This window comes from Diprion similis, chromosome 7 (assembly GCF_021155765.1).
Source record: "Diprion similis isolate iyDipSimi1 chromosome 7, iyDipSimi1.1, whole genome shotgun sequence".
NCBI lineage: Eukaryota > Metazoa > Arthropoda > Insecta > Hymenoptera > Diprionidae > Diprion > Diprion similis.
In genome coordinates, this window is record NC_060111.1 from 9,442,836 (window position 1) to 9,465,746 (window position 22,911).

General features: G+C 39.4%; 2 protein-coding genes across 5 annotated transcripts; both read right to left on the reverse strand.

The window, feature by feature from the left end:
- Positions 1-424: 424 nt before the first annotated feature.
- Positions 425-16,618, reverse strand: LOC124407953 (mitochondrial arginine transporter BAC2-like). The gene is made up of 3 exons (XM_046884564.1): positions 16,477-16,618; positions 768-886; positions 425-678 (listed from the first exon to the last, which is right to left on the reverse strand). Exons 1-3 carry the CDS (start codon positions 16,485-16,487, stop codon positions 425-427), a joined length of 384 nt encoding a protein of 127 aa, XP_046740520.1. The 5' UTR covers positions 16,488-16,618.
- Positions 16,575-19,145, reverse strand: LOC124408238 (solute carrier family 25 member 45-like). Of its 4 annotated transcripts, XM_046885012.1 has the most exons (4): positions 19,061-19,145; positions 18,449-18,564; positions 17,882-18,033; positions 16,575-16,603 (listed from the first exon to the last, which is right to left on the reverse strand). In XM_046885012.1, the coding sequence occupies exons 1-4, from the start codon at positions 19,098-19,100 to the stop codon at positions 16,582-16,584; spliced, it is 330 nt and encodes a 109-aa protein (XP_046740968.1). In that variant the 5' UTR covers positions 19,101-19,145; the 3' UTR covers positions 16,575-16,581. The 4 variants fall into 4 exon arrangements, 3 of the variants coding, with proteins under 3 accessions (XP_046740968.1, XP_046740967.1, XP_046740969.1); XR_006929403.1 differs by lacking the exons at positions 16,575-16,603; positions 19,061-19,145 and adding an exon at positions 18,757-18,836 and having other exon boundaries at positions 17,756-18,033; XM_046885011.1 differs by lacking the exon at positions 16,575-16,603 and having other exon boundaries at positions 17,756-18,033.
- Between the last annotated feature and the right edge of the window lie 3,766 nt (positions 19,146-22,911).

Here is a 22,911-nt window from a genome sequence, read left to right on the forward strand (position 1 = left end):
CCTAATTTTCAATCGGTTGTCCATCCATTAAATGGGTTTTTGGTTCAGACGTTTACTCTTGAGACAGTGATATTCAACCACATTATTATTCGACGGAGTGTACCAGATACACTACATTTATCACGAAAAATTAGTATAAATTTTTTGATAAGTACTTCAGTTTGTTAATCTTCTTTATTCATTCATCTACGTGATCTTTTTACTATTATTAATGAAATTTGACTACCACATAATGGTGTAGAATTTTTCCAGAAAGCTTTCAGAATTTCTACGCGATTGAATGCATAGGAAAATAGATAATAATATTTATAGTATAAAATCAAATATCTACTTAAGACATTGGTGACTCATTACAATATGTAAACATAAAGTAATAAGTATTCAATGATATCATGTAGTTCGAGAAATTTATCATAGTCTGAAATTAACGTGGTTTTATTCGAATGTAGTTCCAGCAGTCAAGCATACATTCGTAAGCATAAAACATAGTTGCATTAACAATGAAGGAGCGTAAAGCGATCATTTGAAATCCTTTGTAAAAGTTTATGTAACCACCTTCTTTGAGTAGTTGTGTCCCGCAATGTATCATGCCTCTATAAAATGGATTCTTTGCATCATCTGCTTGGATTCTGGATTTAATCGTATCCAAAGGTACTACTGGCATCCAGGATAGTACACCTATGTGATTTAATGGTCTCAAAAACATTTTCAACTCACTACACGCTTGGTTAAAGACCAATGAAAATAAGAACCAATCAAATACTCACCCGCCATTCCTCCAGCCATTAATGTCTCGAATGGTCCTGGATTCAAGTCTAAGTGCCCGTGATAATTGAATCGTATGTATTGATACGACCATATGTACAATCCACTGCCCAAAACATCTCTAATTTCGGAAGGAAGGTACTTTTAGTACAAACTGAATAATTGGTCATTTACATCGAGCGCCACCAATCAGTTCAATACAGTCCAAACTCGCTAACTCGAAAACCTTTATACATATAACTGACAAGGAAGATATCCCAGTTCGATCTTTCCAATTTGATTACGCGTATAATATGTTGTAATAGACTAAAAACAAAGTGACACGTATTTTTTTGTATCTATCATTAAACACTTTAAGGGGATCAAAACGACTTCCAAATATGGGCGCACCCAACGGGGGTGATCTCTTGATATGCTTGATGGATTTAAATGAAACCAACGCTGAAATATTTCTAATATTCTAGCGTTAATTTCATTCAAATACATGAAGCGCATTAAAGAATCACCCCGTTGGTTGCCCATCATTAGGGGTCGTTTTCACCACCTTAAAGTGTGTAATGGCAGATAAAAAAAATACGAATCATTCAGTTTTTAGTCTACTATGACATATTACAAAAGTAATCAAATCGGAGAGATCGACCTGGAATACCTTTCTCGTGAGTTTTAGTCCGGTCCTAGCAAAAATCTCCATAACTTTAAAAACAAACAGAAAATAACTCGAAGCTTTCCGGCATATTAAGGGCAACTGTTTTACCGCTGTAAATGGAATTTAAAAATACCTCCCGATTTCTTCAAGTATTGACTTATTATTAACCATTGGGTTACATCTATCGTGACAAATATTTATGGCGACACCAGCTATGCAACTAAAGTAGCTTAACACAAAGTTACCTAGAGACGCAAGTATTAAATAAACGCTTATGAAAACAACTGGAATCATAGATGACGAATTTCGGAAGCTCATTCTCTGGATCTCTCTCGCTCTACAAGAAGACGCGAGGTGAGCCAATCAGCCTAAATTCCTCGTATCAATTTTATAATTATTTCAATTCGGCTGTGTTTGAAACTTTACAAACGTAAATTAGATTCATTGAACAGTATAAGTGTAAATTAGACTCGCATATCTCGTGATTTTGGGAATTTTTATAAATTTTTAAATCTGAAAATTGCAATACTTTCAACTATTATGGGAGACCTTGAGCCACGTAGTTATTAGGACTTTGGAAATTCTTGCTTGCATCACACTCAATAACTTGGTGATGACCAATTATCGATTCACATCGCAGAAATCACAAGAAATTATCTCATCTACAAAGCCGCCAAGCCGCTTTTAATTTCTGGAGCTATACCGAACTAAGTTACTTTAATGAACGTCTAGGTGTACTGTGCCACTATTATGTGTGTGAAGTTGGCGACGCCATTTTTGAATTAACCATTACGAATTGTGCTGAATTGTGCTATATTGTGCTGTAAACCAGAACCTCTACATCAAATAGGCGAGCCTAGAACTGAAAAACAATTTTTTTTTTCGACGACCACCGCCATTTTATTTTTTTCTGAAAATCAAATTTGTGCTGAATTCAAAAATCCTCGTCAAGTGTTATGCCACAATCAGCACGTACCCGAATTATTCGGATTTCCAGTGCAAAATTATTATTTAAATATATCAGCACCGCCATCTTGGAATAGAAATAATCCTACGGATGTGCTAGATTGTGCTAGGCCTGTGCTACGTTGTGCCGTAATCGAAAATGCCGAATTTCTGCAAAAGATCTCTGCCGGCAGAAATTGGATCGTAAAAGAAATAAGACTGCTGAATTTCCTCACCTGGAGAAACCAGAATCTCGTGAGCGGATCAATTTTAAAAGACAAAGCCGAGGACTTTGCGATATCGCCGGACCACGAAAAGTTTTGGAACAATAATCAATGGCTGAAAAAATTTGAAAGGAGACGTAATATTACTTTCCAAAAACTGAGTGACGAGAGTGCTAGTTTGAATGATGAAGTTCGCAGTTGGTGAAAAACTAAGTCAAAACTCCTGTGCAAAGATTATGAACCATGGGATGTGGTCAGCGCGGATGGAGCTGCACTCTTCTATAAATGTTTTCTTAACAAGACATCGACGTTCAAAAATGAAAAGTGTCACGGGGATACACATAGCAAGGAGCAAGATACTCTGTTACGAGCAGTAAATGTGACGGGGACCGAAAAACTCAACCCTCTATATATATTGAGAAATCAAAAAAGTCACCGTGTTGTGCGAGTTTCAATTCCGCCCCTCTAGACTTCACTGTCAATAAAAAGACACGGATAAACGTAAAAATATTCGCAGAGTGACCAACCAAGATCGACAATCGAATGAAAAAAGCCAAGCGCAAGATTCCTTCATTTAAAAATAATTCGAATATAGAAAATGGGAAAAAATCTCCGTCGACATCCTACAGGTAATGCGAATGTCAGATGAATCATGAAGAAACGAAACTTAGAAGACATTCAAACATTATTTTGAAACTTGTGGATTTTGATTACAAACTGAAAAAGATTTTAAGTAAGAACCAGAGTCTGTGTTGAATGACAACAACGATTAAAAGTGGACTGAAGTTTTGACTTATTATGACGCCGAAAATGTAACTTTTAAAGATTTTGTAAATTTTTACGACAAGGCTACTGTTACTGATTCATTAACAAACTCGAACAGTGTTGATGCAGTCAGCAAAGATAAAGCGGTAAAAGAGATGATCAGCCAAAAATCAAGTATTATATTAGTTGTTTTTTCATCTTCGGAATTTACCATACGCAGGTGCTGCAAAGACGATTTTTCTGCTCATCTACCATCTCAGAAATTTCAGCCCTTGCCACAATCGGAGAAGATAACTAGATTTTCAGAATTTTAGAATTCACTAGATTATTTTGATAGGCAATTCACATTAGTAAACCACATGTTTGATTTTTCTGCATACCCCAACCTATAAAACTCAACCCGGACACAATCTGAGAAAAGAATCGCCGTAAATCGTTGATTTTTTAAAAACGAACGGGATCTAATTTTTTTGCTCGGCGATTCACATTTGCAACCACAAGTTTGAGATTTGTGCTCATCTTTTTACCTTTGCGTTCTTTTTCAATGAATCACCAACTTAAGTCTATTCTTGTCTCTGATCGCGGAAGGGGTGAGTTTTCTGGATAGGGGTGTAAGCAGAAAAATCAAACATGTAGTATGTGAATGTAAATTGTCGAGCAAAAAAATCCAGTGCATTCTGTGTTTTGAAAGTCGCAATTTCTTTCTTGTTATCTTCTCCGATCGTGGCAAGGGGTGAGTTTTCTGGGTAGGAGAATGAGCAGACAAATCAAACTTGTATTCCGTGAATATAAATCGTGAAGCAAAAAAATGAGGTCTCATTCGGTTTTCAAAAATCACCAATTTACGTCGGTTCTCGTCTCTGATCGTGAATGAGGTGAGTTTTTTGGGTAGAAGTCTGAGCAGAAAAATCGGCCTTGCAGCACCTTGTATCGTAAATTTCGAAGATCAACAAACAGATTAGGTTTCCATATGATAATATTTGATTTTCCGCTGATCGTCTCCTCCACCGCCGGGAGGATGGATTTTCAAGGTAAGGGAATGAGCAAAAAAATTAGAGTCATCAGATTACTTGATTTCGGCAAGAAAGGGTTGAGAAAAAAATTCATGCATAAAATGAAAAAATAGCAATATAAAAGGAATTAAATATGAAACAAAAAAAAACAGAGTCAAATAATAGATTTGTTCGAGAACCCTGTAACTGATAGTGAGTGAACAACCATAGCCTACCATGTAGTAGATAATTATTTTTAATATAATTACCATACTGTTGTATGTGTGTCAAATTTTTTTACAAAAATACATTCCATTTCTTGAATATGTATAGTATACATTGTATTTATGTATATATACGTCCTAAATTGAAGATCGCCTTCACTACATTCGGCGAGTATTTACGAAAATCCATGTGTTGAAATTTGTGCATGACAATGCAGGAAATTTCGCGCTCGCTTCACATATGTAAAAAAGCATTCTTCGAAGAAAGTCGGGTAAAAAGATATTGGTTGATGGTGTTACGTCCGACGTCCCGCCTCACGTTTCTCCCACCTTCCTCGACGCTTGTCTTTACCTACCATTCCCACACTCCATATCTTGTCATCCTATTTCCATCTTGGCTTACACCACTCGCTATCGCCCTTACCTTGCTATTTCGATCCCCCTCTACCCTGTATCCTCGCTCATTTTCTCATGCAAAAGACTTACTCTGATTCCAACGCTCTTACCTCTTGCATTCAACTTCAACTCCCGTTCCCCAAAACCATTGTCTCAACTACTCCTCATCGACTTCACTCAATTTCTTAATCAAAATAAAAGTTATAATCATTCTGTAATTACTGTTCTTTCCTTTCCGTTCCCTGAACGAAAACGGCGACGACTACGAACCTACAAAAATATCACCCGAACCAACATCATCGGGTGGGTACATGGACTGCCGTCCCCCTGTACCGTAACATTCTGGTGGCAGCGGTTTTGCCGTCGACCTACCCTTTGTTCAGTGCTTCGGAAAATCTACGCAAGAAAAGTATTAATACGCAAAACTTCCGATATCATATCAATAAGTGATAGCCACGTAGACAGTGTTCGCCGGCAAATCAAGTGCGTACCTGACAAATTCAGGACCCGCAACGAACTGTGCAACGAGTGGAAATATACGACGCAAGAAAAGTGTTAATACGCAAAACTCCCGATATCATATCAATAAGTGATAGCCACGTCAAGAGTGTTCGCCGGCAAATCAAGTGTGAACCTGACAAATTCAGAACCCGCAACGAACTAAATATACGGACGAAAGCCGATCTATACCACACATCACCTTTTGGAACCCAAAATTGTGATTAGCCCCCACCCGTTTCTGGACGCCTGCGACGCTGGAACAAGAATTTGGACCCAAGATTGGCATCACTCAGATACCTGGAACACCAAACCGAGACTCTTCAACACGCAACGGACTTCCCCGCCTACACCCTCCTCTTGCCGACGGACGACGTGCATCACATCTTCAAGTCTCACCTGCCTTCAGCCGCCTACAACCATGCTGTACCTTGCGTTTGTATTCATCTTTGCTCTGTAAGTTTGTTGTAATCCTTAGTAATAAGTTGATATTTCATCCCCGTACCCATTGCCCATCTACGAAAATCGATATGGCACCAACTAATGAGACCGGTCCATCTTTTTGGTCAGTAAAAGACGTCTTACCGACGATCCCTGCATTCGATGGCAACAACATGCCTTTTGACCAATTTGTGGAACAATTGCGCCACGTGGAAACCCTCATTAGAGCTTCAGACAAAATGACCCTTGCTAAATTTGCACAATCAAAAATTACCGGCCCCGCTTCCCAATATTTAGTAGGCATTAATTGCAACGACGTCGAAGACCTTATAACGGCCCTCAGCCGAGCATACCGTCCAGACATCCCCGTACGTCAATTATCAATTCAATTAGATAGAATTACCCAACAACCGCGTGAGCGTGTCATCGATTACTCATGCAGAATAAGAGTAATATCAAACGAAATAAGCAAAGCTATCGAAAAAAAATACCCGCCAGACATAGCAAGCGCTTTGCTAAATGACTTAAGAAAAGACACTGCTAGAACATTCATTAGAGGGCTTAGACCAGAATTAGAGTGGAGAATAGCTACCATCAGACCACTCCCTACCTTTGATATCGCCGTCAGCGTCGCCGAAAGCGAGGAGACCGAGTTAAATAACCGTCAAATGCAACGCTTTGCACAATATTGTACTCCTCTTACACCTATGTATCCCCCAATTTCCGTCTCTGCCTGCCAAAACGATACCCCTCCACCTCAGGTGTCCATAACCCCCTCCCTCATCCCCCCTCTAATGTCATTGCCCACACCTGGTTACGCGCATCAGCAAGCGCCCGGTATCGAACCCATGTCCTACGCCCAAGCGCTCGGTGCAAGCACCCTCGCACCTCCCGCAGATCGAACGAGGACCTCGCCGACTATTTGCCAATTCTGCAACCACCGAGGTCACCTGATCACGGAATGCCATCGCCTGCAAAATACAAGATACTGTACCAAATGTCGCAGAATGGGCCACTTTTACAATGAGTGCAACCAACCCAGCAGAAGCGACAAACTGTACTGCGATAACTGTAAGCGCAGAGGCCACACATCAGACCAATGTAGATCTCCCCCGCGTGATAACCAAAACCATGTAAGTTCGAATCAAGATTTAAACGGCAAGACTGCCCGCGGGGAGAACGCGCCCGCGAGCTATGCAAACAACTAGCGTTCCGATCCACAAGACACATCTTAATAACAGCTTCAGCTGATCCCCCTTTAATTTCAATCGATACCCCTGAATTGACAAAGATCTCTAAATTTATTATCGACACCGGTGCAGACGTAAACTTAATCAAAGAAAGTTGTGTTAAGCCCTTCGTACGTCGCACCACAGACGAACGTTTGACATTGACTGGTATAACGGACGAAAAGACGGAAACCATCGCAAAAACGGAAATACGCTTTAATAACAACTCCCATACCTTTCACTTGGTCCCTGATTCATTCCCAGTCCCACATGATGGTATTTTAGGCCAACCCTTTTTACGAAAAGAGAAAGCAACTATCTCATTCAACTCAAACTCGGTAATGCTTGGATCCTCATTGCCAATCCACTTCAACAAAATCGAACAACCTCCTCCTGAAACCGCACGTGTTATCACAATACAGGCCCGCACCGCGAAGGTCATCCCGATAATAGTTGCAAACCCAGATATCAAAGTAGGCTACCTTAAACACATTAATTTAGGCAACAATGTTCTTTGTGGTGAAGCAATAGTTCGAAATCAGAACGGCATCGCTTATTCCTACGTGTTCAATTGCAACGAATCTGTCGTAGAGATAGCATCTCCAACGGCAACCCTGGAAGAATTCGACGAACCACTGACCACAGCCATGCCCGAAATTAAGTCTACCCCGCCGAATAATTCTGACAAAAATAATGGACAAAAATCCCCCCTTCCTACCCAAACCACTTCTCATAATAATTCATTAATTCTTTCCACTAATAATCACATATCCCGTCCGCCCCATTACCCCCCCTCCAACCCCCGCCAGCTCACTGACCTCGCACATCAGCAACCTGAGCCCCGCATACCTGATAACAGTGCACCTCGTCGTGGCGCCGCAACAGTACTCTTAACTGACAGTAGGTCAGAGAGATTGGACACACTAAAGAATAGTGTGTGCCTCGATCATCTAAATGACACCGAAAAACAATCAACACTCGACCTGCTAACAGAATTTAACCATCTTTTCTATCTCCCGGGAGATAAATTAGGCCATACCAATCTAACCCATCACACTATCCCCACGACAGACGACACACCAATTCACACCAAACAATATCGTTTTCCAAAAATCCACAAAGATGAAATCGAATCCCAGGTCAATAAACTCCTTCGGCAAGACCTTATTAAACATTCCGCATCTCCTTATAATTCTCCGGTTTGGATCGTCCCCAAAAAACCCGATATTGACGGTAATAAACGATGGCGCATGGTGATCGACTACCGAAAGCTCAACGAAAAAACAATCGGCGACGCCTATCCAATGCCCGACATCACCGAAATTCTTGATCAACTTGGCTCAGCTAAATATTTCTCTACATTCGACCTTGCTTCCGGCTTTCATCAAATTCCCATGCACCCCGATCACAGTGCAAAAACTGCGTTTTCGACGCCCCGGGGTCACTATGAATTCTCCCGAATGCCCTTCGGACTAAAAAACGCCCCTGCCACGTTCCAAAGGCTCATGGATCAAGTCCTGCTAGGCTTACAAGGCAACGAGATGTTCGTATATTTGGATGACATAGTTATTTACGCTCGAAATTTACAAGAACATGAAATTAAATTCAGAAAATTGATGAAAAGACTAACTGAAGCCGGCTTGACTCTGCAGCCAGACAAATGCCAATTCCTGCGCAAAGAAGTCGTTTACCTTGGTCACCTTATCACTGAGTCAGGAGTTAGACCTGACCCCGGGAAGTTAGTAGCCGTGAAAGAATATCCCGTCCCGAAAAATCCCAAAAATGTTAAACAGTTCCTCGGTCTTTTGGGTTATTATCGCAGGTTTGTCCCAAATTTCGGAAAAATTGCAAAATGCCTCACTAACCTAACCAAGAAGGATACCCCTTTCATTTGGACATCCGAACACCAATCTGCCTTCGAAACCTTACGTGATTGTTTATGCAAAGAACCAATTCTCCAATACCCGGACTTCAGTAAGCCGTTTACGCTCACTACCGACGCGTCAAAATTCGCCATCGGTGCGGTTCTGAGTCAAGATAAGAACGGTGCCGACTTACCAGTAGCGTACGCATCCCGAGCACTCAAATCCGCTGAATTAAATTACTCGGTGCCCGATAAAGAATTTTTAGCCGCCTACTGGAGCATCAACCACTTTCGCCCCTACATCTACGGTCAGAAATTTACTTTAGTTACAGACCACGAGCCCCTCAAGTGGGTAAAAAGCGTTAAGAAGCCTAATTCTCGTTTATTACGATGGAGTCTAGAACTAGCAGAATACGATTTTGATACCAAACATAAATCGGGAAAAGCGAATGTCAACGCCGATGCTCTATCAAGAAACACGCCGCCTGACGTCGCACAAATCCTTCCTATAGATGCAAAACGCCCTCGTCCCACGACCGAATCCTCTGACAGCAAACCGAAAAAACGCACCAAAGAGACCCATCAGTACCCCCGACGCCCTCGACAGACCACAGACGAATCTACGAACCCGGCCCCGCTAAAATGCCCAAAAATCTCACAACCCACCTACCAAATGATATACCCCTCTGATTCTTCTGATCTCTCAGATGACGAATCCAGTGACAAAGAAACCGCAATGCCTTTTAAACCTCCCCCCTCCATCCCACCTCCGCACCCGGTTCATCCCTACCCGAAACGCCATCGAGAAACGAATTCCTCTACAAACCCTGGACCACGTAAGAGACCACACCTGAGCTACTTTTCGGACACTTCAACTAGCTCAGATGACCTACAAACCCCAGAGACGAACTCAGAAGTTGATGACATTAATTCGTCTACCGATTTACCTAGCTCCCCTCACATTCACAACCCCTCCTATAGCGATTTCCTTATAGAATGCGACACGTTCCCTCTTATGCGTAATAAATATATTAAAGAAATAAAAGCCGACCTACTACAGCAAAAAGATAATTTGGCTCACTGCATATCAGCTGATTGCCAAATGTCAAAAGGAATCGCGTCACAGCTAAGAGAACGTAAATTCATAAATCGCGAACAACTTAGAGAATTCAATCCGACTGTGACTGACGTTATTTCTACCACTCACGGACACCGAAAAATTTATAACCTAGTGACAAAGCCAAAGTACAATGACAAACCCTTACCACACGTTTTTTTTGATACCTTGGTCAACTTTAGGAAAACCTTGGAAGAAGATGGTGTAACATCTGTCTCAATCCCGTTAATAGGCTGCGGACTCGACAAACTAGAATGGAGCACGGTGCGCAAAATGATCCACTATATTTTCAAAGATTCAAAAATGAATATCAACGTTTGTCGCCTTGACCCTCCGCTTTCAACCCCCACACACCACGACGACACAACGGTGTCCGTTGATAACGCCTCACCTGACCCCATCCCTTCCACATCTGGTAACCCCGCTCCCTCTCTTCGTCCGCCGCGTAAGAAACCGCGACCTCCGACCAAATCAGTCGCACCTCTCGCGACCCCACCTCCCCTCCCAGCCACGAACGTCGTCATGCCCGCGCCTGTAGGACCCCCGCGTCGTGCTAAGAGACGCCCAACAGCTGTCCCCAGGCCAGCGAACTCTACTACTCACCCCCCTCCGCCTCCTCCCTCAGTACCCACACTGGCCTCTGATAACGACAACAGCTCCAACTCGCTCACGGATACCGAATACCATACATGCGCCCGACAATCCGAATCCGATATGGAAACCACACACCCTGACCATGACATTGATCCCAATGTCGACGACGATTTGACCGATACCTCCCACGATTTCACGAACTTTGTTGACAACTTGGACGACATACCGGTAGCTGACAATGTCAAAGACACCAATGATGGTCTTTTGATGCTCAAAACCAATTATGCACACTTTATATCAACAGACTGCTCTTGGACTAAAGGCATATCATCACAACTTGCCCACAATAATATCGTTGACCCAGATATAGTTATGACGCCCCGTCCACAGAAATTTGATATTATCGAATCCAAGCATAACAGCCGACAGATCTTTACTCTAGTACTAAAATCAAAAGAATCAGATAAAAGCAACCTATATGATATTTTTCAACTCTTGTCTAAACTGAAAACAGTCTTGACCGATTCAATTCCGAAATCCCTCGCTTTCCCAATAACGGACGATAGTTTAGGTGGACTCGATCCTCGTGTTATCCGAAAACTCTTATCTTACCTTTTCGCAGACTTACAAATTCAAATTACGCTTTGCCGCAACACGACTGTCACCCCAGACGAATGTTTACGTAAAGAAATAATTAAAGAATGCCACGAATCATTAATTGGCGGTCATCAAGGCGTCACAAAAATATACAACCGCATGAGACAAAAATATTTTTGGCCCCACATGAAAGAGCAAATCCAAGACTTTATAAGAACCTGTGAGAGTTGCCAAAAGAAAAAACTAGTAAGAGTAAAAACCAGGTTGCCGATGGTGATAACAGATACTCCTGCCGATGCATTCGACAAAGTAGCACTAGACATCGTTGGTCCTCTCCCCCTTACTAAATCAAACAACAAATACCTTTTGACGATACAATGCAACTTGACGAAATTTCTGGACGCCATCCCTTTACCCGACGCCACTGCCAAAACAATAGGTGCAGCATTCGCGAAAGAATACATTACACGTTACGGTGCCCCTCGAGCAATACTTACAGACCAAGGACAGAATTTCATGAGCACAGTCATTAAGCAACTTTGTAAACTCTTTAAAATAAAACAAATTCGAACTACAGCTTACCGCCCACAATCTAACGGATCGCTAGAACGCAGTCACCTTGTTCTCACCGAACACGTCAAGCATTACACGAATGCTGGTAAAGACTGGGATGAATACATCCGCTTTGCTATTTTCTGTTATAACACCGCGAAGCACGAAGGCACTAACTTCACTCCCCATCAGCTAATTTTCGGTTCCCATGCCAGACTTCCGACAGACGCGAACCCTGCCAGCGCTTACACCCGTTCCTACGATTCGTTCCTTCTAGATTTAATTTCCAACCTATCCAGCATACGAAAAAACGCCGCGGCTAACCTCATTTTAGCAAAGCACCGTTCCAAGACGTACTACGACCGTCGTACCAATAACCAAAATTTCGAAGCAGGCCAAAAGGTCTATCTACTAAACGAAACCCGATCTAAATTTGACGACCACTATAAAGGAGCATATACGATCAAGCGCATAATTGACGATATCAATGCCGAAATTTTCATCACCCCCCATAAGACCAAAATTGTCCATCTGAATAAACTCAAATTAGCACAGGAAGAAAGTGATTCAAATTAAACCACCTTTAGAAGTCAACAGCCGTATATTATCAATCTACCCGTAACTGCATCATATTCCGCCTCATGCCCTCGGATATCATTGCAGGTGCAACGCCCTAAACAGCGAGACAGACGAATCATCCACTGTCATGATTAAACAACTGAAACAGAACCCGGGCATCTTCTTCGAACAACTGCAAGACTTGCGTACATATAACGAAGAATGGACCCTGCTAAACTACGTGGACCTCCAAAACCTATTCGACCGACTTGACCAAGCATCAGATTTCTTGAATATAATAGAGAAAAAGTGCTCTTTGGCCAAGAGCAATTGCCAGACCGGTAATCACATCCCAATGTTGGCTAACAGAATAAAAACCATGAAAACATGTCAAAAAAGAATCGAATACCTAGTCGGCCAACGCACAGGCGAATCGACCCACTCTGAACTTGCAAAGCTAGCCCACCATCGCAAAACACGAGGCGCGATTAACTTCATTGGTAGCATATCAAAATCTCTATTCGGTACCCTAGACGTGGAAGACGGAGAATATTACAATCAACAAATCGACAACCTTTACAATGACAGCAGACACTTAGCATCTCTCCTTAATAAACAGACTAATATCGTCCAGTCAACACTAGGCGCCTACAAAAAAGAACTCGACAGCATTATAAGCCACAACCACGAACGCGATACGTTACTTACGATTCTCTCGAATGATGCAGCTATCTCAAAAGCCTTAATTGCTGACAATACCTTTAGAACAACCTTACTCAACCGACTAATGGACTTGGACCGACACTTGAACGAATACGAACTTGACCTGTACAGCCTATCAGATGCCATTCTTTTCGCACAAAAAGGTATTGTCCACCCCAAAATTCTATCACCGAACGAAATTATTTCTAGCCTTAAGCATATCCAGTCTCTTAGACCGCAAATAGAATTCCCTATCCCACTAGACCCAAACTACGCCGAAGAATTAATTCGCATATCACAAATCGACATAGCGTATTCCAAGCCCAGGCTCCTTTACGTTATATCCATCCCACTGCTCAACCCCGACGCCTATAACCTATACAGACTGCTCCCCGTCCCTGTAAGACAGACGTACGACTCAACAAATAACAAATTCGCCTACATTCAACCTGGCAGTGATTACGTAGCTATAGCACTTAACCGAGCGTCATACTTCCAAATTTCAGAATCTAAATTCACTGGATGCGTTTTGTCTTTGGGTAAATTCATATGCAAACTGACACAACCACTGTTTCACCCCTCAACTCACCGACTCTGTGAGGTTGGTCTTTTTCTAAACCCCTCTGAGAAAATTGCAAAAGAATGCGATATCAGACTGACCGCATTCGATGGTACCTACTGGACAGAACTATCTACATCCAATTCTTGGATTTTCTCGTCTTCCACTCTTGAAACTCTACATATTCTCTGCTCAAATGACCACACCTCCCGTGTGACGATCTCCGGCTCAGGAATTATCTCCCTGAACGACTTATGTACGGCTAGTACCTCTGAAGTAACCCTCAAAACCTCGAAACGTTCCCAATCTACCGAGACACTCTCCTACGTTCCCAAGGTTACCCTAGATTTGAGCGAAATATCCGTTAGTCTTGATTTTAATATTTCCACTGATTTATCCCTCGTCGCCATCCCCCCCTTGCGTGAACCTTCACACATTAACTCCCATGACCTTGCCATCGCTGGCGTTGCCCTGAATGACGTGCTCAAACGCTCAGCCGATCTAAGCACACACTACCGTACTCAAAGTAACATGCATCGCCTCACCACCAGCCTCAGCTATGGCGGAATCGCCTTCGCGTCCCTCTCAGCAGTTTTCTTTTGCTACAAACTCTCATTATTTAGAAGAATCTCAAAAGTATACTCTTGCTGTAAACCCAGGCGAATACGCCACAACCTCGACTCACGTCATCCAAGACCGCAAATCCTTTCCCACCATGCCATTTCCCACCCTCACCTAGAAAATAGGTCATTCCCTAAGGACCTGTCTCCTCGCACTTCGTCGCTGCCCCGAGCTCATTCAGAAATTGAAATGATGGAAATGTCTAAGCTACGACAACACCCACGTAAACTGCCCCGCGATCAGAGCCTTGACGCTAGTTCCGACTCCCTCTTCATCTGGACAGACTAAGCCCTCTACTACATATTTATAAGAACATATCCATTGTTATGCCCAAATATCATTCAATAAAAATGTCTCAAATTACGCTATTATAATAACCGTATACACTATCTACAATTATACCCCTGACATTGTCATTTAACTTTGACTTGTATCCACAATATCTACAATCAAAACCCTAAAAATTATAATTTAACTATAATCGTATATATACTATCTACAATTATACCCCTGACATTGTCATTTAACTTTGATTGTATCTATATTATCTACAATCAAAACCCTAAAAATTATAATTTAACTATAATCGTATATATACTATCTACAATTATACCCCTGACATTGTCATTTAACTTTGAGTGTATCTATATTATCTACAATCAAAACCCTAAAAAATTATAATTTAATTATAATTGTACCTTTATAATATGTAACTACTACACGCTTAAATTATAAGAACATACCAACTGTTACAAAAAAAAAAAAAACATTTCTGCTAAAAATGTATACTAACCCGCTTAAACGCGCATTAACCCTAAGCGCTATACTCTTTAAGGCAAACTATATTGTAATCTTTCGTAAGTGAGTCGATACATTACCCAAAAATTCTGTTTTCCTTCGAACATTCGGCTCTGTACCCTCACCGAATGTTCTTCCCGAAGGGGGGGCGTGTTACGTCCGACGTCCCGCCTCACGTTTCTCCCACCTTCCTCGACGCTTGTCTTTACCTACCATTCCCACACTCCATATCTTGTCATCCTATTTCCATCTTGGCTTACACCACTCGCTATCGCCCTTACCTTGCTATTTCGATCCCCCTCTACCCTGTATCCTCGCTCATTTTCTCATGCAAAAGACTTACTCTGATTCCAACGCTCTTACCTCTTGCATTCAACTTCAACTCCCGTTCCCCAAAACCATTGTCTCAACTACTCCTCATCGACTTCACTCAATTTCTTAATCAAAATAAAAGTTATAATCATTCTGTAATTACTGTTCTTTCCTTTCCGTTCCCTGAACGAAAACGGCGACGACTACGAACCTACAAAAATATCACCCGAACCAACATCATCGGGTGGGTACATGGACTGCCGTCCCCCTGTACCGTAACAATGGAACTACAATTTGAGGAAATAATCATAGGAAAAGTCATATTCACGATTAAACAAACATTCTAGTGCACAATGAAGGCAGAAACCACTGTAAATCGTGATACCTTGCTATTCGAGGTAACTGGAGTATGTTTGTGTCGGATATCTTAAAAAACCTAAAATCTTACGACAGAATTGTGTTCTGCTTATTGTACTCGAGTTATATTAAGGGTCTGATATGTACTATGCATGATGTAGATGAAATCTTGTCGTTTCAGCGTAATCATTAACATTAAATAAATAAAAAGATATATCTTGAATATTACGTAAAGTGAACTCCCTAAAAAATCTAATGAGAATAAAGTTTGTAACCTTGAGGTGACGATACATCTTTAGGAGAAATCAGCATCTTCTAACTTTTTGAATCATCTAGAATTCAGTAATTCAAAATAAATCCAAATGAATTCATATTTTTTCTAAATTATCTTCAAAGTTTTTCTTAACGTGCTAAAAAACAATTTTTGTTCCAACCTTTCGTAATGTAAAGCTACTAAAACTTGATCCTCGTTAGATTTGGCAAAATTTTGACTGTTAAGCTTAACCGTCTTATTTCAATCAATGTTACCATGTTTTGCTGCTAACTCTAATTGAATATTGCAGCTAGTGTGCTAACTTTGATTGCTAGCTTCATATTGACTATCTAGAATGATTCAAAAGTATAGTATAAATTGATTTTAACTTTCAGTTTTAGCCCCGTTGGAAGTCTGTACCTCGGTTTGTAATATAATGAGATTATTGTGTAGTCTTTTGAACTGACCTCCACAACATAGGTACTAAGCCTGCATAAAAACCTCGGATGCCATTTTGCTTATAAATATCCACACCAGTTAATATAGCTTTCGGTTTTTTCTTCAGTTTGCTTTCATCCTGTGGTTTGTATATTCCTGTAGAGAATACATTTTGAAATTATTACAACAAACTGCTACTATGAACACACCTAGGTGTGCCAGCATATGTGGAGAGCAGTAAAATGTGAATCAAATAAAATGGATTTTAAGTCAAAATTGGATGAAAGAAATTATGCATCTTAAGATGCTTATAAAGACGCGTTGTACACCTCGAAAACGCGGGGATGCAAAACTCTTATACCGCTCAAGCGATCAGAGTGAAACTTGGGCAGTTAATGCCTTATTTTGGCAAAAAGTGGAGCGACTTTTTACTTTTTCAAAATTTTCAAAAAAAATTTGCAGATTGTTTACCACCTACAGAAATTGGCCAAATTTTCACAGTTGCGCTGAATGGATCGAACTATCCGGTATGATGCCACTCGGCGGTGATAAAACACACATTTTGAGCCCAGTTCCATGTGATTTGATAATGAATTGACGAAATGGCAGCTGAACTGGTTTTCGATTATGAAGAACACCAAAATCTCATTTTGGTGACATTTGTCGGTAATTTCTTACCGACATTACACGCATATAGTACCGGCATGCGCGTAATGTCGGTAACAAATGTCGCCAAAATGAGATTTTGGTGTACTTCGTAATCGAAAACCAGATCAGCTGCCATTTCGTCATTTCACCATCAAATCTCATGGAACTGGACTCAAAATGTGTGTTTCATCACCGCCGAGTAGCATCTTACCGGATAGTTCGATCCTTTTCGTACAACTGTGAAAATTTGGTCAATTTCTGTGGTTGGTAACCAATCTGTAAAATTTTTTTGCAAATTTTGAAAAAGTAAAAAGACGCTCCACTTTCTGCCAAAACAAGGCATTAACTGCCCAAGTTTCACTCTGATCGCTTAAGCGGTACAGGAGTTTTGCATCCCCGCGTTTTCGAGGTGTACAACGCGTCTTTATAAGAACCTTAACTGCATCAATTATTATATTACAGGGTGTAACATGTCACACGTGAACTATTAATTTCTGCTGTTTTCTCTGTAATATATCTATGGCATTCACGAAATCTATATATTGGTCTGTAAAATATGATATGAGACAATGCAACAGTATATTGTCGTTTCAAATGTCTATGACGTTCTGTACTGTCTAATGGGAGTATACACCCAATTCTTTGTATTTCTATGTTATTAATACGATGTAAATAAATTAGATAACTTTTCCAGATTGAAGTCGAACTTTGACAACGTCACTGGGACACGATACGATAACTTGACCAAGTCCACCTATGCAACCCCCTATGAATGTATCCAGATACCAGTTGGAAGTAGTGGGCATGTTCAAACTGGCACGGTGACCTCGTAATTCCTGCAAATTCCGCAAGCAATATCCGTAGATTCCAAAAAATACTGCATTCATAGTTCCAGAGCACAGGAGTGGAAAAAGCATCCCTCTATAGAGTCCATGAACCTGTACAGTATTATACAATCATCTACGCCATATATGTCGATAACAGGTTCAAAATTCTATGTGAAATCTACAAATATATTCTGGATTAGAAATTTCAATTCTCTCCTGGCTAACCATTTACTCTTATTAAAGAATATGAAGATGCCTATGAATAACGTTTGCTCTTGTTGCGAGTGATTCAACATTTTACCTCGGGTGCTCCACATTGAAACGCATTACACAGCCTACCGAAATGAATTTGCTTTGAACTTTGTATACGGTAATAGCTACAGTATAGAACTCATTGTTAAATTCAAAATTAGGGTGAATAAACTTGCATAATATGCTCGAATGGGAAGCTGCAACAATAGCAACGTACCTCGACTGCATATAAATGAAATTAACCAAAGAGCCGAAGCAATTAAGCGGTTCATACCCCTTCCTTTCCAAGAATATCTAAAGCTATCTGAGAGTTCGATATTTTGGTGCTCATCATTTGCTGGTTGGTTTTAACTGTATCCATTGGATGCCCAACCACAAGCCCGACAATTCCTAAGAAATTTATTGATACTAAACACAATCTCAGTTTGGCATGGATAACTTTGGGGCATTAACAAATGTGTAACGCTGCATCTATTTATCTAGCAGTTGTACGAAAAAGCAGCAAGTTATTCATCCGACAACTACACAATTCATATAGCAATGTTGGATTTCATTCAAATTTATAATATCGTGAAACCTCACTTGAAGCCTAATTTATTTTAGACTTTGAGGCAGTCAGTCACTCTCCGCATTCTTACCAGTGGATTGTGTGTGTGGTTTTGGGTTTGTTACTGATCACCAGAAGCTTAATTTATTATAACCTTCAAGGTACCACAAATCATTTGAACAAAGTTTCCAGATGAATAGTTTTGGCCTTATTCATCCAACTGCCAGAGTAATAACCATGTAGAATATTTATTCAAAAAGAGATAAGTGATATGTTATATGTTATATGTTGAACAATAAATAGAATAATGCTTGGATACGTATTTTGGCAGGGACTCACCAGCTCCCCAACCAGCAATAAAATTACAAAAGTCATCCATCGCATCATTCTAATTAGTTGTAGCATTTTCACTCTAATCTACATGACTAATCGACAGACAATTAATTTACATCATGATTTTTGTGTTGTGTACATACATACAACAGACACTTGAATACTAGGCACTAAATTACTCATTTGTCAACGAATAAAGAGTCACAGCCTTGGGTTATTTTTAGTAACAATTTGTCGGGTCTGAGCGGATTTGGGGGTATTAGCAGTTTCACGTATTATCAACCAAGTAACTGACCACGCCGGTAAAAGAAGTTCTGCATAACCAACAACGTATTGTGTGCATTGGTGTGCATCGACAAAAACGTAAGCATGGTCTTGCATACAAGTCCGGGAAACTGGAGCGTTTTTGAATGGTGGGAAGAGTCTCACAGAGCGTTGCCTCAGTCAACGCCACGGTGTAAGAATAATAGGTAGTCCGGCTGCCCTATCCCCGCAATGCTAAGGCTTGTGATTATTTTAGCATAATTCAGTGCTCGGCCACCAGGCGGATACATGTCGCAAGGGCCAATTGTAAACAATAATGGCGGCACGTTAGTTTTCATGCTCTAAGTTTCAATCACAACAGAGGAGGTATAACCATTGAAATATAAATCGTGAATATAATCAACGATAACGGTGTTCAACGATATAATATTTATTTATTATTTATTTAGATAAGAATACATTTAAATATGGTCAAGACTTGTTGTGTCTGTCATCAACGTGCTTCAGACGCGTATGGGAAGAACATATCTTTTTTCAACGTTCCGAAAGAAATTTATTTGTATAATAAATGGAAAGACTCAATTGCTCGTATTGGTGTAGTTTTGAAAAAGGTTTTTGGAATACCGACTCCTTACAAGTCATACTAAAATTGTAAAAAAGTGATTTTTTCCCTGATGTTTCGTTCCGTTCACGTTACTAACTTCAGCCTCATTAGAAAATAGTATCTAATCTATATTGCAGCAATTTTTTGGGATTATCCGGCAAGCAGGAGCTGCCAATGACCACCCTACGCTTCCCTCATTTTTGCAACTTTATAAATTGATATCAATATATCAACTGTTGAAACCCCCGAAATTTGGAAATTGTACAGTACAAGAAGATATGCACAAGCCTTTAGTTTCATTGGCAGATTACCCAATGATTTTCAAAAAGGATACTACACACATTTCAAAACATTTGCAAGAATTAAAGACAAAGTTAGACTCCATTATCCAAACAACAGAATGGGAATGCGAAGATGTTGTCAGGTTTGACCATGATTATACGTCGGCTTCGGTTGTCAATTGCATAATATATTATGTAACCGGATTTTTGTGTCGCAAATTAAGAAAACAAAATAAGTGTCGAGTATGTCAGAAAGCTTTTCAGTCTGTTAAAGATAATGATACTCTCAGCGAAGCGGAATTAATTAATATGAAAACCCGAGGTGGTTTAATTCATAGCAATATTTTTCTGTTTTCTCTTCTATCAGCGATCGAGAAATACTTTTGTAAGCACATAGAATCTGAAAATCGATCTGTATATGAATCGACTGTGTCTGACATGATATAGAATTATAGCTTTTCATTTCCTTGCGAACAACACAAGGATGAAATTGTGACATATATCATGCACTAATCTATAACGATGAGAATGCGACAATGGGCAAAAATTCATACACGGGACATTTTAAAGCAGAGCCGTGAAAAGAGAAAATTATCAAGGTTGATGAGTACGTAGTTTTTAACAGGAAATTCGTAACGTTGCTGCAATAGAATATTGAAAAAAGGCACAATTTTGTGACTCAAATATTGTTATTGCAAAATAAGTGAGACACATAATGTTTGACTAAACTTCGAAAATTTTATCGTATAATTTCGTGTGTTTGAAAATTTCAAACTTTTATCAATCATTCTGTTGCGGCAACGTTATGAATTTCAACCTCATAAGTTTACTCGTATTTATTTTATATTACTTTACATGTTTTATATATTTTATAATTTGATATTATTGTTATTTTATGTTGGCAACTGCAACTTTTGCTCAAATTTTAATATACATGACACCCTCATCTCCTCTTTTTCGAACACTGTGTGTGCCATAATTGTTTACCATTGACCCTTGCGACACGTATCCGTCTGGTGGCCAAGCACTGAATTATACTAAAATAATCACAGCCACCAAGCCCCAGCCGGACCCACTGATCTCTACTATACACTGGATAGCACGGCTTCTCAGCTACAATTGGCTGTGAGGATTAGAAGCCATTTGTTTGAAGGCAGAGTGACACTTTCTGGCGGTGAATTTAAACGGGTCTACCAAACGTTATACGAAACATCAGGTTAATACACGTATACCATAAAAATATTGTGTGATTATCTTGAACTATCTTCAGTCGCATACGACGAATAATCAAGGAAATGAAACCTTACAGACACATAGTCAATATTAATAGCCAAAAAAGTAGCAAAAATGTACTGAATATAGTGATATAATTGGTAATCCCCGTGGCTAACTTTGATTTATGAATTTTCATTTCTTGGACATTAATATTGTTATAAAAAAATACAAAAACCGTCTACCAAATACATCAGTCAGGATGTTCTATTTTTGCCCTATAATGTATTTGTTTAAGTTTTGAGCAGAATTACCATCGAAATGATAAACATATTTCTCTTTAAATACGACTAAAATTATCCGTTTTCAAATCAATTGAATAATTTACTTGCATGATTAAATATAGAATTCAACTTATTTTACATATATTTATTCACGTATATCTTGGTTATAAAATTCATCATATGATTGTCAATTAGCACAATTTGTAGAAATTGTATAATAATATATTGATTGCATAATAGAAATGTGAGAGAATAATTCATTGTTTAATTTATAGATAATTATGTTGAGTGTACGATTTAAACGTGTGAGTGAATAATTGATTGTTCAATTCATATATTGATATTTCTACATTCATTTATTTGTTCATTTAGTCATTTTTTCATCAATTTATTTATTATATGACGTCAAATTTGATGTATGAATAAATTGTTGAAATTTGTAAAATTCTTGTAAAGCATAATGGAATGATTATATGACAAATTGATTTGAAAATTTGATATATGAATAAATTGTTGAAATTTGTCAAATTCTTGTAAAGCATAATGGAATGATTATATGACGAATTGATTTGAAAACTTGATGTATGAATTAATTTTTTAAATTTGCAAATTCTTGTACAGCATAACGGAATGATTATATTACAAATTGATTTGAAAATTTGATGTATGATTTGAATTAAAAAATTGATTGTATGATTGTATATTATTAACTTTTGTTATATTCGGCTAATATCGATATCCCTGATTGATTCTGCTCGACATTGTCCTCGTTGTCTTCTAAAGATGTCAGATGGAACTGTAGCCCGAATTTTGTGATCTGTAAAAGAACAAGTTTGAATGCATAACAGAATTACTACATCCCGAGCTCGGTAGAGAGTAGAACATTATAAAATGTTATTGAAAATGAATAGTAAAACGTAATGCAATTTAACATTATATATACGGTTTATAATTAGGATTGACAATATAAACTACCGATATTAATGTCTAATTGCATTGCGTTTTACTATTCATGTTTAGTGACATTTTATAATGTTTTCCCCTCTACCGAGTCATTTTATAAATTCTGTTCGCAGTTTTTTACTACTATCACAGGTATAATTATCATTAGATTGATTAATATCAGACGGCTTCTTAAATCTTTTTTGCTTCAGTGACTTTGAGTTTCAAAGCTTCAAAGCTTTCAGATGTGTAACCTGGTTCACCATTAAT